The 13958-nt window shown below is 45.3% G+C and overlaps 1 protein-coding gene across 6 annotated transcripts in view; it reads right to left on the minus strand.

The window, feature by feature from the left end:
- Positions 1 to 1064: 1064 nt before the first annotated feature.
- Positions 1065 to 13958, minus strand: part of NDP (norrin cystine knot growth factor NDP) — a 41126-nt gene continuing 28232 nt past the window's right edge. For all 6 annotated transcript variants that reach the window (XM_063344288.1, XM_063344312.1, XM_063344279.1 and 3 more), the window contains one exon: positions 1065 to 7972. In XM_063344288.1, the coding sequence (XP_063200358.1) occupies positions 7745 to 7972 (228 nt within the window). In that variant the 3' untranslated portion in view covers positions 1065 to 7744. The remainder of the gene's footprint in view (positions 7973 to 13958) is intronic.

Consider the following 13958-nt stretch of genomic DNA (forward strand, 5'->3'; position numbering starts at 1 on the left):
GCAGCCTTAGGTCCTGTGCACGCAGGACAAAAGTCGTCTTCAAACAGCTTTCAAAAGAAACCATTTTTCAGCCTGTGAGGAGCCTGGCTGCTAACCCGAGCTGTGAAAATCGGGAGACCAGCTCTGCTTTCCTGGCTCTCTCCTTCCTTGCGGCCAGCTGTGTCCCGCAGGAGCTGCAGCGCTGCTCTTCCCGGGAGCGGCGGTACGTGAGCTCCACCTAAAGGCTCAGCCCCAGCCCCGGCTCTCTCCCAGGAAGGGAAGAGGGATCCGCAGGGATTTCATCATGCCTGAGCCACACGCTGTGCTCCACCTCCATGGAATAGCGCAGGTTACTCAGCAAAACGTAGGAGCAGAGTCAGTGATGCCCTTTGCCTCCGTTGCAGCCAGGTATGCTGCTGACCTAGCGGCATTTTGTGTTCACCACCTTTTCTTTTATTGCCTTCGAGGTCATTCATGCAGTTATTTTGTCTGACAGCAATGGCACCATTGAGGTTTAAACGCATAAAAATATATTTATGAATATAGAAAAGTACATTTGCGTGTGTCTCTGTATGTTTCTTTTTTATGTTTCATTGAAAGACTGTACTATAAATCATTTCCCACAAAGCTGCGATTATCCAAGGCTAGAAACTATAGCTTTTCCCATCCTAGTGTAAACACAGTCTCACCCTCCCTGTCTCTCTCTCTCTCTGTGCATGCATGTGTGTGTACACATACACATACACATGTACCTGTATCTATCATTACAGTTTAAGGGGAAAAAATCGTAAAGTAGTCATTAGTGAGTGTCTGACACCAGGTCACAAAACAGGTAGCCCCAGTGTCCTGGACTCTACAGTGCCTGCAGATGAAAAACCAGAATTAGCACATCATTGTCTTTGAAACAAGATGCAAAACAGGAAGGAAGTCTTCAGCATAGAGGAGGATGATGCATATACTTCCCGCCTGAGGCTGCATCCAAATTGGAGAGTACAGAGGAAGAGAGGTGGACTACCAGCTCCTCATTGCTCAAGGCGTTAAAGGCAGCAGCACATATAAACAAAGAAACAACATGGGAGAAATTAGGAAGCACAGGGATGCGTTGTCCCAGTGTAGGGACTCTCTTGCACTTCAAAGGAATGAAATATGTGTGGCAGTAGAAACTCTAGTCCCTGGAGTGGTAATATTTGAACATAATCTAGCTTATATAAAATTAGAATTGGTTAAGTCTGCACAGTCTTGCTGCAGCAGGTCACAGGTTTCTTCTTCCAGCATCCCGTTCCCAGTTGCTGGGAATGTTTGGACACACTCTGCATGTGACAATGTGGAGATGTGTCTGACTAGCAATGGGATCCCAGCAGCATGATTGTTTCCACGTGTTAGAGGTGCAGGGTGGGTGAGGAGGAGCAGGGCAGGCGAAAGGGATGAAGAAAATGAGCATAACTCTGAATTTTCAATACTATCCATGTGACTTCTGCAAATCTAATTTTTAATACACTCAGACATCTGCCTGGGACATGTTCAGCCTCAGAGTTTCAGACAGAAGCCTCTGTGACCAGCAGAGGTTATCTCTGCCTTTTATACAGGCACTACCTGGAACTTGCATTTGCATAAAGTCACTTGGCACACAAAAAACTCCAGTCCAAAGAGCAGCCTGATTTTTCTGCCAATGCTCAGAGCGTGCTTAGCTCAGTCAGACTGCATTGCGTTTAGTGACAACCACTTCGGTGGTTGCACCACCTCCCTTTTGCACAGCTCCTGCGTGGCAGCACGCTCATCCGAGACACTGGAGACTGATTCCAGACCTTCCTCCACTCAAACAGGGGGTTTGACCTCCATCTGTTACAGACCTGGGGATTGATGCTTTCAGGGAAGAGGGCCTTCTGTCTCTCCTCCTGAGTATCAATCATTTTGGAAGCAGAACTAGACCCAGCAAGACGAAGTCTCCAGTGCTTTGGGTAGGAGGCTGAGGGAGATAAATCCTGGCACACCACGTACTGCTTCTCCCTGGGTTAATCCTCTGTTTTGTACAGTGATTACCTACACTACACAACACCAGTGCTAACCTCCATTAGTTTTTGTGTTAGGAAGTCTTGAGATCCATGCAGAGCTTGGCGTAGCAGTTGTGCATCTGAATGAAAACAGCTCTAACTCAGGACTGGCTCTTTAATTCTTCCTAGAAAATACAGATGACATAAATATATGTAGATTACTTGGGAATGTGATTAACTGTTTTTAAAATGTTGTTTCAGTGGGCCATACTGTTGGTCGGCATCTAAAGGAAGCATTAATTCTGACTCGAACAAATTATAGATGTCCCTTCGTCTGTTCATACAAGTTTTTGATTCCTAGACCTCTCCCAAATGGTGTATTAAAAAAAAAAAAAGGGGGCAAACCAAAACATTTTGAAATATGTATTCTTGGTGCAGGCCAAACAAGATTACTTATTCTCATTAGTGAACTCTGATCTTTTGTATCTTGATGTACATAAAGCGTCGTCTTCATATCATAGAAGCACCAAGGACCATTTTCACTGCATTAGCCAGCTAATATAATTTGCAGACAAGTGATTACCCGTCCTCTCTCTCAAACCATAAATAAAGATTGTAACCCCTTGCCCGCAAAATAAAAGGGATAGACTCACTATTTGGATTTCCAAACAGCTTATTTGTACATGTGCAACACAGTAAAATCACTGGGATGCTACTTTCCAACACGGCCTGCTGCACTTTTCTAAGAGTATCTGTCTTAATACCTGTTACCTATAGTGCAATCTGTTTTAGAAGGCCGTCAGTCACTTTTACCCTGGATATCATTTTTTTTCCTTTTTCCACAGCCCTTGTATTGTAAATAACTACAGAGTCAAAGGAAGACACACCCTCCCTGACCTTTTTAATGGCATTTGGATTTTTCAAAAATACTTATGGCCCAAGTCAGAGGAAAAATTCCTTGTTTCCTAGAGGGTTTAATCCTGTTTCTGACAAATTCAGTAAGAAACCACTGTCTTTACACAGGTAGGACTAGGCACTGAAAAGCCACTCACCCATGGGAGGAAACTCGGGAGCATCTCTTTTCTCATATCAGATCCGAAGAACTGAGGCGAGAGACACAAAGCAACGGACTATCAGACTATTCCCATGAGACAGCAACCTCCCATCTTTTATTTTTCTCCTCTTTCACAAAAATATTCTGGCTGCAATCTACACATTCCTGTTTGAGTTTCAGGGCTCCGTGGCAGATCTGCAAGGACTTGCTGAATAGGTGTCAACTAAGGCTCACGTGAAGGCCCAGTGCAGGCTGTGGTGTACCATGGATGTCATTGAACTTCACCTCTCTGTTATTGCCATAAGCGCTGTGACGGTAGCTTACAAAAGCCCTGATAAAGGCCACCAGGAGACAGACAGACTCAGGATCAATTGTCTGGCAGAAGTTCTCCAAGCTCAGAGGGCAAGGTGAGATGAAGGAAAGTCAGTGGGACATCTCCAAGAAAGCAGTGAGCTCTTCAGTTTAATGATTCATATAAGGCTTGAACCAGCAAACCATTTCTGTATCTGTGCAGCTTTAAGCACTTAAGAGACCCACTGCAGCTGGGAACAGAATAATTAAAATTTGCTAGGTCATAGGCTGTTTTACTCTGGAAAATCACAGATTATTTCTGACAGGCACAAAATGTATTGGCATTATAAGGCTTTTCTTACAAGCAAAGGGTACCAGCAAAGGTCTGGTGTTTCCCTCCGGTCTCCATGAGTGCAATTCCTCCAGCTCAACTGTAACACCACCACTGCTGGGACTGGTGCCTTCCAAAAGTAAGCCAAGCTGAACTCAGAAACTTAATGGGGAAAAAAAGAGGGCATAGGGTGGTGCCAGTTGAAAGCCTGTATCACATCTCATCCTGAGCAAACCACAGGATGGTCCCAGCTGAACCAGCCTTTCTGTGAGGGAAGACGTTGCCTGAAGGGTGAGGTGCAGTGAGGGGAAAAAAGGAGAAAACCTTCTCATTCCAGGTCCGGTGAGAGGGTGTGTTAGCAAAGACAAAGCCCCACAACATTATCTGAACAACTGAACATTGCCCTCCCTGTTTTTCAATTTAAGAAGGACTTACACAGTAGTCTGACTTGTAAAACAGAGTGTCAGGCTAAGAAATCAGGAAGCTGTTTCATCTCTAAGCACCGTTTAGGCTCTTTCTCACCACGAGCCATATCCTGTAGATTTCACCTGAAGCCTCATTTTCTTTTGCTTCAATACGCCGCCTTGAATTTTGACGTGGGTAGCACTTGTGTGCTTCATTCAGCACCAAAAATACTGATAAAAATGTATCAAAATATGGATTTATAAATGACCTTGGGGCATTTGGTTTTGAAGAGTAGTTCCTCCTTTTCTTAAATGTTAATATGAAGACTGCCTGACAAAGCCAAAAGGAGAATCTGAAACTTTGACTCATTGTTTAATATCCAGTTCTAGCTATTTACAAGTACGTTTTGTCTTGTCAGTCATAATTTCTGTTGTATTCCTCCCATGCATTTATTGGAATCAACAGTTAAATTAGATAATGTTGAATTCGCCTCAACATTTATGCCTGGCAACAGCCTTTGTGGTCACAAGGCGATGATTTCACTAGAGGAACCGGGCAAAAGTGGAAGGAATGTGGGGTGCGAGAGGGGAAAAAAAAAAGCTTTTGTTGAAACACGAATGGCTTCTGTGAGACCGATTTGAGCAATTATAGCTCTGGCACTGTGATAGCGAGGGGATGTGGGAATAAATACCAGCCAGGCTCTTCCCTCACTATAAATATTCTCCGGTTTTCTAAATTGACTCAGGCATGGTCTCTGCTCAAACCCTTCCTCTCTCCTCATCAGAGGACTGTGATCGGGTCCACATTGCTCTGCTGCATCCCACAGCCGTGCAGAAACGCTGCAAATTGTCACCCAAATGTCATGTCATGGCCCCCCGGCATCCCATTTTGCACCAGCAGAAAAGGCCAGCGGCAGTGCAACCCGGGGTAGGGGAGCGGGGGCGGGGAATGGGACACCCTGGATATAGCAGTTACCATTCCCCATCCCTTAAATAACAGCATAGCATTGCTTCTGTGCGGCAGTCTCTATACCCACGCTTAGAGGTCACGCATATTTTGTGGTATAGTTATTTGGTTATCAAAGGTATTGCTGATGTTTCGGATAAGGACTGGAATTTTCTATATATAATTAACAGTAGGGGGTGGTGCTTTTTTGGATAATGGGATTTTTAGATGCTGGAGGTTGAAAGAGATTGGAAAAGGGACGCACATATGATCTTTCATATAAAGTAGTCTGGTGATAATGCCCGGCTCACGCTCCCATCGCTCTCCCTTTGATGTTCAGACCATGCATCAGATGTGAAAAGAATGACTGACAGTGCTGAAACAACGAGCGGTGTCTAATGAGCTCACTGGGGCTCATCACTCCCAGTTTTGACATTTTAATCTGAGCCCGTCAGCTTCTAACAGTTTGATTCACCCTTTTGTTTGCCCACAGCTCTGTGCTGTTGAAAACTGGCCATCTCCGAGTCATCTCTGGAAGACGGAGACAGTCCTTCCCATGTACCACAAACCTCTCAAACCAGTGTCTGTGGGTGTGCTTGTCACCTTTTGGTTTCCACTTCTGACTGACAGCCATCCAGCTCCAGGATTTAGCTCGAAAGGCAGGTGGCTTGATCTGCCACCTGCCTTCACATCCCGTACATATTCCCCATGAGAAGGCAGTGGCAAAGGAATCTGTCTTTGCCTGAGCAGCCACAGTAACTCTCGTGTAGACCATGGGACAATTGCAGCGTCAGTGCACGTCCCCAAGCTGCTGCCTATGGCATTTGCTGCAGACAGACTGGATGGCGCTGAACAGATGCACCAAACGCTGGACTTAGATAGGACTTAGTGGTAACTTGTCAGTGCTAGGCTAATGGTTGGACTTAGTGATCTTAAAAGTCTCTTCCAACCAAAACGATTCTATGATTTTATGACTTCTCCATACCGCGGGGCCCCACCAGACATTGCTGTGCGGGGGAGCCACTCTGGCCTCTCCCAGAGAATAACTGTGGGACTATACATGCGGATGCTACTGAGGGGTAAAAATTGCACTGACTCTGAATCCTTGCACTGCAAAGATGCTCCTGACACCTTTATGACTTCTATCGAAAAAGGTCTTACCCAGGTTTATGTGGACATCACAGACATATTGCTGACTGACTGGATAAACTGCCGTTTAAGGACATAAGAACTGTAATACCTTATGTTGTTTCCTTGCAGTCACAAGAGACTATGACTGAATCTTTCTAAAAACCTCACGCTAATGGAGGAGGGATAGATTTTTTTTGTACAAGTACCATTCCGAAACTTGGGATCCTTTGTTATTTTGAGATCATTTCACCCTATCAATGACTGCAAACCATTCAGCTCCTCGCGGCATTTCTTTCTGCAATGGTCCTACAGGGAGGGGAAAGCAGCTAATGGCCTCACTTGCTTCTTACAGAGAAGCGCTGGCTACCCCTGTTCTGCAAGACCCAGCAGCTCTGATGCCCTGGCTGTGGGACAGTTTCACCTACGGGTGAGGTCTGGGCTCGTGCTAACCCTGCCGCAGCCTCCTACATCGTTGTGTGCGCACAAAGGACACATGGGCGGATGGCCCAGCCAAGAGCTGTGCAATTCCCTGAGCAGCTGCCAAGCTGGATGGTGTGTCAACCAGGACCCCAGGTAGCAGATCATTTGGTAAATCGAAACACAGACTTCGTGGTCCAGTGGATAACGCTGGGAGACAGACTCTGCCTTAGACTTCCTATGGGCACATCAGTGTGATGCCCCTGTGTCGGCGATTGCCTGTCTTTAAAAGGCAAAATGCTGCTCACTCAATGGCCTCAGAGCCATAGATGAACATAAGTCCTAGGTTTGGTCATTATTCTTGTGGCTCTGGCTCTGTATGTCAGCAGGTCTACCCAAGTTAAGAAAAGACTCCATTTAGTACATGTCATTTTAATCTTTGATTAGTTTTTAGTGTTTGAATAATGGCTTTTGTGACAGATGTGACCTGTCACATTTCCAGGCTTTTAGAGGGGAATAATGAGTCTCATGACCTTTCACTTCTCAGGAGTCGCTCAGCCACTGAACTGTGATGCTGCACGCTGCAAATAATCACTTCAGCTGGCTCGGGCTGGGTAGTCCCAGCTCTACATTTCATATCCAGTTCACTTTTCAATGTTTTATTTGCAATTGCTGCTAAACCACAGTTAAAGTTATCCAGCGCTTGGCTGCTAGATCAGTAACAGATAACCCTTGCCAACAACACAGTTTGTTTTGAAGGCCAGGATAACTAGGAGACTGAGAATAAATTGTTAGGTTAAGAGGTCATATGTGGGAACTGATGCCCATCCTCTGTCCAAACGCCAACTCCCAGAGCGCGGTGCTCTCATCCAGCTGACCTTCCTCTCTGTTCCCCTGCTGCCCTTGGCCTAAAGTAAAAGCACCTCTCTGTAGTCAGAGCTGAGCCTGAAAAAGAAGAAACTCAAAAATATCCTTTCAGAAAAAAGAAAGGCTTCTTAAAAACAAGTCTTCATGCTTTTGCCTTTGTCACAGCCCACACTTCGGTACTGGCACCATCCAGGATATTTTACAATCCAGCCTGGTTAGTCCTGTCCTCACTGTAACGTACACTGGGAGCATCGCCGTCACCTCAGGTGACTTCTTGAGAGCCTTCCCTGACAGCAGCATCCGGATCCCCCCACTGCTGTGGCGGGTACGTCCCTAGGAGTTGCACTCCTCGCAGTGGCAGGAGAGGATGTAGCGGTAGGTGGCAGTGAGCCGCATGCCCCCCGAGCATCGCAACCGCATGGCCTTCAGCTTGGAGGTCTGTGGCCGGCAGCAGTGGCAGGTGGAGCGGAAAGGCTGCTTCAGGACAGTGCTGAAAGAAACCATGGGCTCTGAGCGCGACGTCTGGCTGCAGCGCCCTTCGCAGCGAGCCAGCAGCACCATCTGCGAAGGAAAAGAGACAGGTTAGGAAACGTGTCCCCGTGGCTGCCAGCACACAGCTAACAACGGCAGATGGGCGCCTCCCTCCAGTCTAGCTGGTCTTTCTTCACTTACTGTGTCTCCCCACCTCGGCGAGGGCACCAAGCCCCACACAGTGCATTGCCCCCGAGCTGTGCCTGTGAGAGCAGAGGAGGTAACGCGGGCAGCAGCCCTGCTTTCCAGGCACAGTGACTGCAACTGTGACTCACTGACCCCAGATTTGTGGCAGCCAAAGCCCTTAAATCATCAGCCAGACTAATACTTCGGTTGGATATTTCCCAACGCTTTGAGTGCATATACTTGTGATCAGCAAAACTGGTCCTTGGGGCCAGTGAATGTCTCAAATACTTAGCTATATAAACATATAAAGTGGAAATTTAAAGAAGATGCTCAGTTTATTGCTTCTCAAGAACTAAGTTTCTAGCTCCCTCGTTTTGCAAGTTTTTATGTAAAGTATTTTATGTAAAGCATAAGTTGTATCTGTATAAAATGCACTGCATAGTGTAAGGCAGTGAAATGTAAGGCAGTGAAAACGTAAACAAGATGAACTCCTTGCCAAACACGAGGGTTCACTAGTGAGCTTTTCCAAAAGCAGTGCAGGCTCCATGGTTCTTCCCCTCCTGAGTTCACCATCTCAGTTGTGACCAGAGCAAGGTAACTTGCACAACGGGAGGCGCTAAGGAAGGAAAGCCCATGAGGAGTCACCTACTGTCCTTCCCAACAACCCTTTGTTGAAGAGAGGAGAGGGATAGAGTCTCCTAAGCTCTGTAGAAAACATGGAAAGGATCTTCTATAGCTCAGGAAATCATGTGGTTAAAAACAACTGTTATCACCTTGATAAGGGATAGATGTTGGGCAACTTTAAACAAACTCTTATACGTTCATAGCGAATGAAATATTATTTAAGTCCAGATCAGCTAATTCTCATTAACCAACATGAACTTCAAAATCAACTTATTGTATCATCCGAACAAGGTCAAAACGCGATGGAGGTGAGAAAGTAGGCAGTAAAACAGTCATAAGTCTAGCCTATAACCAAGGAATAAAATTACATTTTAAACATGCTGCACATATCTCTTGGTTTTTCCACACAATCTAAGAGGATAACTACAAATGTGACAGCAAATATTTTACAACATTAAACACTTCTGAGTTTCTTTCACTACACATGATGAATTAGCTGCAAATCTCCAAGTCTTGCAAGCAGATATGCCGAACGTTTAATTTTCTCTTTAGCCAGAGTCATGAGGAAAGATGAGAGAGAAAGACAGAGAGAATATTCCTGATATAAAGTAGAAAATACCAGCACTTCCTGTGTCCATGGGAAAGGGGAGTCCATAAAAATCATGCTTTGTACCGTGCTTAAAAATGGATCTTCCAAGAGTATTTGCATGCTAAATGATTTGCTTGAAAAAGTATTAGTATATTAAGACATACAATTCAGTCAACACAGACAGGTCACAAGGAAGATGTCTTCACGAGCTGATGATCTGGGGTTGGTGCCATTTTGTTCCTTGGTTTAATGAAACAACGGGTTCTTGTGGCTCTCCAATAATTTTACCGTCTTTCATGATTCGTAGCATAAATTTATGGTCCCTTTCCTGTGATGCTGCCTATTCATAAGCAAATTCGCTTCAGCTGTTAGTAGTAATATGGCGAGAAAAAAATTTCAGTGTATTGTTGAGCCACAACCCAGCTTTAGATGTATCAGCTATGTCAACCTCTTTAATACTGGTGTCTTTAGTATATACGAGAACAGGGAAAGGGACAATTATTACAGAGCTGGCACCCCGTTGCTGACAGATAAAGATCCACTTTTGTCCTCTGGTAAACAAAACTCACTTCCCACAGTGACAGGCAGGCAGGCAGCTCGAGAAGAGCTACACAGGTACCTAACGCTGCCTGTATTGCAAAGGAAACACAGCAGATTGGGACATTTTTAAAAGTTAGTTTCCTTCCTGGCATCTTGACAGGTCTTGTTAGGTCCCCCACTTTGACCAAGTTCACCGGACTGTGAGAACACTCTGTCACAGGCTATGCCCATGAATTGGCTGAAGGGGAAGGGGAGGAGCAATCCGACGGTAGCTGGCAACTGCTCAAAGGGCAGTTGCAAAGACCACAGGGCGAAACGCTCCTCAGGAGTGGCAACGGGGGACATGCAATGGCCGCAAGTTGCTTTTTGGGAGGTTCAGAGGGCCTCCAGAGTCCCTTCCAACCAACATTTCCATGATTCAGTGATTTCAGCCCAAATATGACGGCACACATTGCTGTATGATGCAGGTGACGTATAATTGTTGATGCTTCTGGAGCTAGAACAGGTAGTCACTCTGGTACTGTTACTCTAGGGACTTTTTATGGCACGCATGCGCTCCTGTATCTGCAGATACATTCAGAAATGCCAGGAAAACACCAAACCAGCCCTTGAGGAACAGGATTACGGATTAAGAGTTCCAACAGTGTAATTACAGAGTAGAATTATCTGATGTGACAATATCTGTGTCTGAATACATTTCTTATGAACAGCAAGCCTTCTAAAGCAAAAACAGTCAGTATTTCTTCAATGTGGAACTGCATTTATAATTGCTTAGCAAGCCTTGTCTTTAAAAACATGTTTTGTTCTGAGCAGATTCTAGTTTTAATCTTCAGTTTTGCTGGCTACTTCGTTTTTCATAAGAGTACGGTCAGTATTCATATCATGTAAAGTTACATTGGGTTCATGCTCTAGTTTTGCATTACATTGTATTATTTTACAATGGCACTGCACCATGGGTATCAAGTCAAGCTTGCAGGATAAAAAAAAATCAGATTTCCCACTTTGATAGCTTTCTAAACTTCTGGATTAACCTGAAGTCCTCAGCAAAATTTAATCTCCTCCTCCTTGTAAATCCAGAACAGCACCAGTGGATTTTGGCAGGTGTGCAAATGAGCTGGAAATAGCACGTACTTCAAAAGCTTTGCTTTGCCATTTAGTCAATCACACCAGCTGCTTATTGTATCGTATACTGTAGCGCAATAGAGATTATCGCCTAAATAATTAGTAATGCTATGATGGAATAGCACAGTAATACAGTGAGGGTATATATAGTAAAAACATGTGGGTATTTTATAACCTGATACGCGTGCCTCATGGCTCCCCTTGTCCCCCGCACATGTGAGCCTGTGCCTGTCACCTTGCATTGCTGGATCCGGAAGCACAGCGTGCTAGAACGTGGGAACCGTGGGAAGTCTCACATGTATGAGCAGCTAGGGAAAAATAGGTTTTCTTACTTAAAGTCAGCAGTCTCATAGGTGTCTGGGTGGCCACAAAAGAGACCAAACTGAATCTGAGGCAATATTTGACTCTGATCCTTTGAGCTGCATTCTGGAAATTCAGAAGTTGTGAACTGGTTTGATATTAACAGTGTTTGTAGTCCTCCTCAGCAACAAGCTGAGCCCCAAAAGCAGATGGGCTGAGATTCACGAGAACAGACTTTCACGCAGTATCCGCGGCCTGGCTACAAGCAAGCAATACTGAAAATCTCCTGAGCTACCTCGTGAGCAAATGTCTGCAAACATTTGCTAAATCTTTCTTCATCTGGTCCGTGTCTCTCTGGGCTGGATTCTTCAGTGCGAGGCTGTCAGTGGTAGCACGCTTCTGGCACATCTGGAGGAAGCGCTTGTGACAGCCAATACCGTAATTTAGGAGGCTCTGACTGCAGCGGTGAGGCGATCCAGCACATGGAAGACCAGTGGGTCAGGCAGAATCCAATGTGGTCAGAAGGGCAATACCTCATTAGCTGACACAAATGTTTCCTTGAAGTCAAAGGAAAACACTGTTTTTCAGGAACAAATGACCTTCTTCCATCCCTCCTTTGTGTCTCTGTTATACATTCTGTTACTATAATGGAGTACGTTTCCGAAGGCTTTGGAAACCTGTTTTCAACATCTGTCTGAGGTCACAAGCAAGAGGGATTTTAATGATTAAATTATATTGGGTGGATGTTTCCAAGCGTAACAAAACTGCTTCCCATGTGGGTACAACTGGCAGCCTCCACAGAGAAGCACGATGGACATAATCCTTTTTTAACCAAGACGGACAGCAAACGTAATATGCCTTGCAATTTCTGAAGCCATTTTTAACTTCTGTAATTCTATGCTGCACTAAAAGGGAAAACATATGGGGTGAAAAAGGATGGCTTGGTGGAACCAATATATCATGCCAAAAAAGGGCAAAGTCTCTGCTTGACATCAATTGTTGGTCCAAGCTTCACAATGGAAACTCAGAGGAAACAAGAAGTACAATTCCCACAGCTATGCCCGCAGAACCTTCCTTTTTTTGACTTGTTTATATTTTATCACAATATATATAGGAACAGACATTACGTCTAATTTTCATTAGCAAGTCTAATATTGGTCTGTGTTTATACGCTAGATCCAGAACAGAAGCCAGAAGGATGATTCAGATCCCTGAGATCTTAAAAAAAAAAAAAAAGACCTTGATTTAACAAACAGAGAGAAGTTTTCTAGGAAATGTCAAAATTATTTCACTTTGTATGGAAACTGTTTTCATTTTCTACTTCATGAGAAAGTCCATACAACTTGCAGTATCGTTAAAAAACTCTTCTTGAAACTGTTGTGGAATTTGGGAAGCCAAGAGATGTGATAATGTTTTCAAACATGATTTCCATTAAAGGCTTGATTTAAAAAAAGTCACTGACATCTTTGCAGTCAGAGTTACAAATGTTTATGTCAACATCTTTTTTCTCAAAGCTCAGTTTTGAAATAATATGGTTTTCATTACAATGCATTCTGTGTTCTCATTTCCATCAGCCCCACTCCCAAAAGCCTGATTGCTTCTCTCTGTCATTAGGGACGGTAAGGAGTTGAGTAGTTGGTGGGTTTCCTTCCTTCCTTCCTTCCTTCCTTCCTTCCTTCCTTCCTTCCTTCCTTCCTTCCTTCCTTCCTTCCTTCCTTGGGCTGTGTAGGAAGCACAGAAGAAAAGCGTGGTCGGAGGTGAGGGACAGGCTGGCTGCGGGACAGGCAGGATGATGTGGAGCTGCAAGGCTGGCAGTGCTGGGGCAGTAGCCTTGGGATGAGTGCCCAGCTGGCCCAGGGGCAGGAGGGTTTGGCTGTGGCAGTGACCACAGGAGAGCCAGCGGTGATGCAGGGCCAAGTGGAGGCAAAGACGTGCTGTGGGAACCCGCTGCAGCTGGGGAATGGTGGCAGGTAGATGATGGCCATCGGGAAAGGAGAGACCAGGACATGGCAACCCTTTGGCCCCGGGCCAGACAAGCCCCATCCTTCATCCTCCAGGACTGAATTGCCTCAGGACTGGTCTGGGATCTGTTGCGTCCCCTTTTGTGTGGGGCAGAGAGCTCAGGGTAGTTATACCCTCCATTTCTCACCACCCTGGTGCAGTCATCACCTGTTCCTCATTTGGTCTCCTGCGTGTAGAGGGGCAGGGGGAGATCCTACCCAAAGCTGGAGACCAAAGGGCCTCTGGGGGCTACCTAGCATCTTGTCTATGTTACGTGTCACAGATCCTGCTGTTCTCTGGCAGTGCAGGGAGCCAAGAGCAAGGGCCAGTTGGGTGGAATATCACCCTCCTGGACTAAACCATTGCAGTAGCTATGGCTTCTCAGGTGTAATAGGCAATCTGAATTGCCAGGGAGGGGAGTGCTGCTAGCACCCCCCTGCCAGGACATAAAACCCACCCACTCCACCCACACTTTTTAGCTTTGCCTCGCACTGGAGTCAACTGCAATAAAATCAATATTGCGCAAACAGATGCATCTCTGCAGTTCTATACATTAAAGCTGGATGTTTCCCAGATGGTAAGAAGGTCTCATCTAGGCTAAGAGCAAAACAAAAGATCTCTCCTGAACCACAATTGATGCATAATTTTACTGTTTGAATTCAAGAGCAGTAGAGCAAAAGCCTCTGATCTCCCACCAGCCTCCCATCGCTCTCT

Source organism: Chroicocephalus ridibundus, chromosome 1 (genome assembly GCF_963924245.1).
Source record: "Chroicocephalus ridibundus chromosome 1, bChrRid1.1, whole genome shotgun sequence".
NCBI classification, from domain to species: domain Eukaryota; kingdom Metazoa; phylum Chordata; class Aves; order Charadriiformes; family Laridae; genus Chroicocephalus; species Chroicocephalus ridibundus.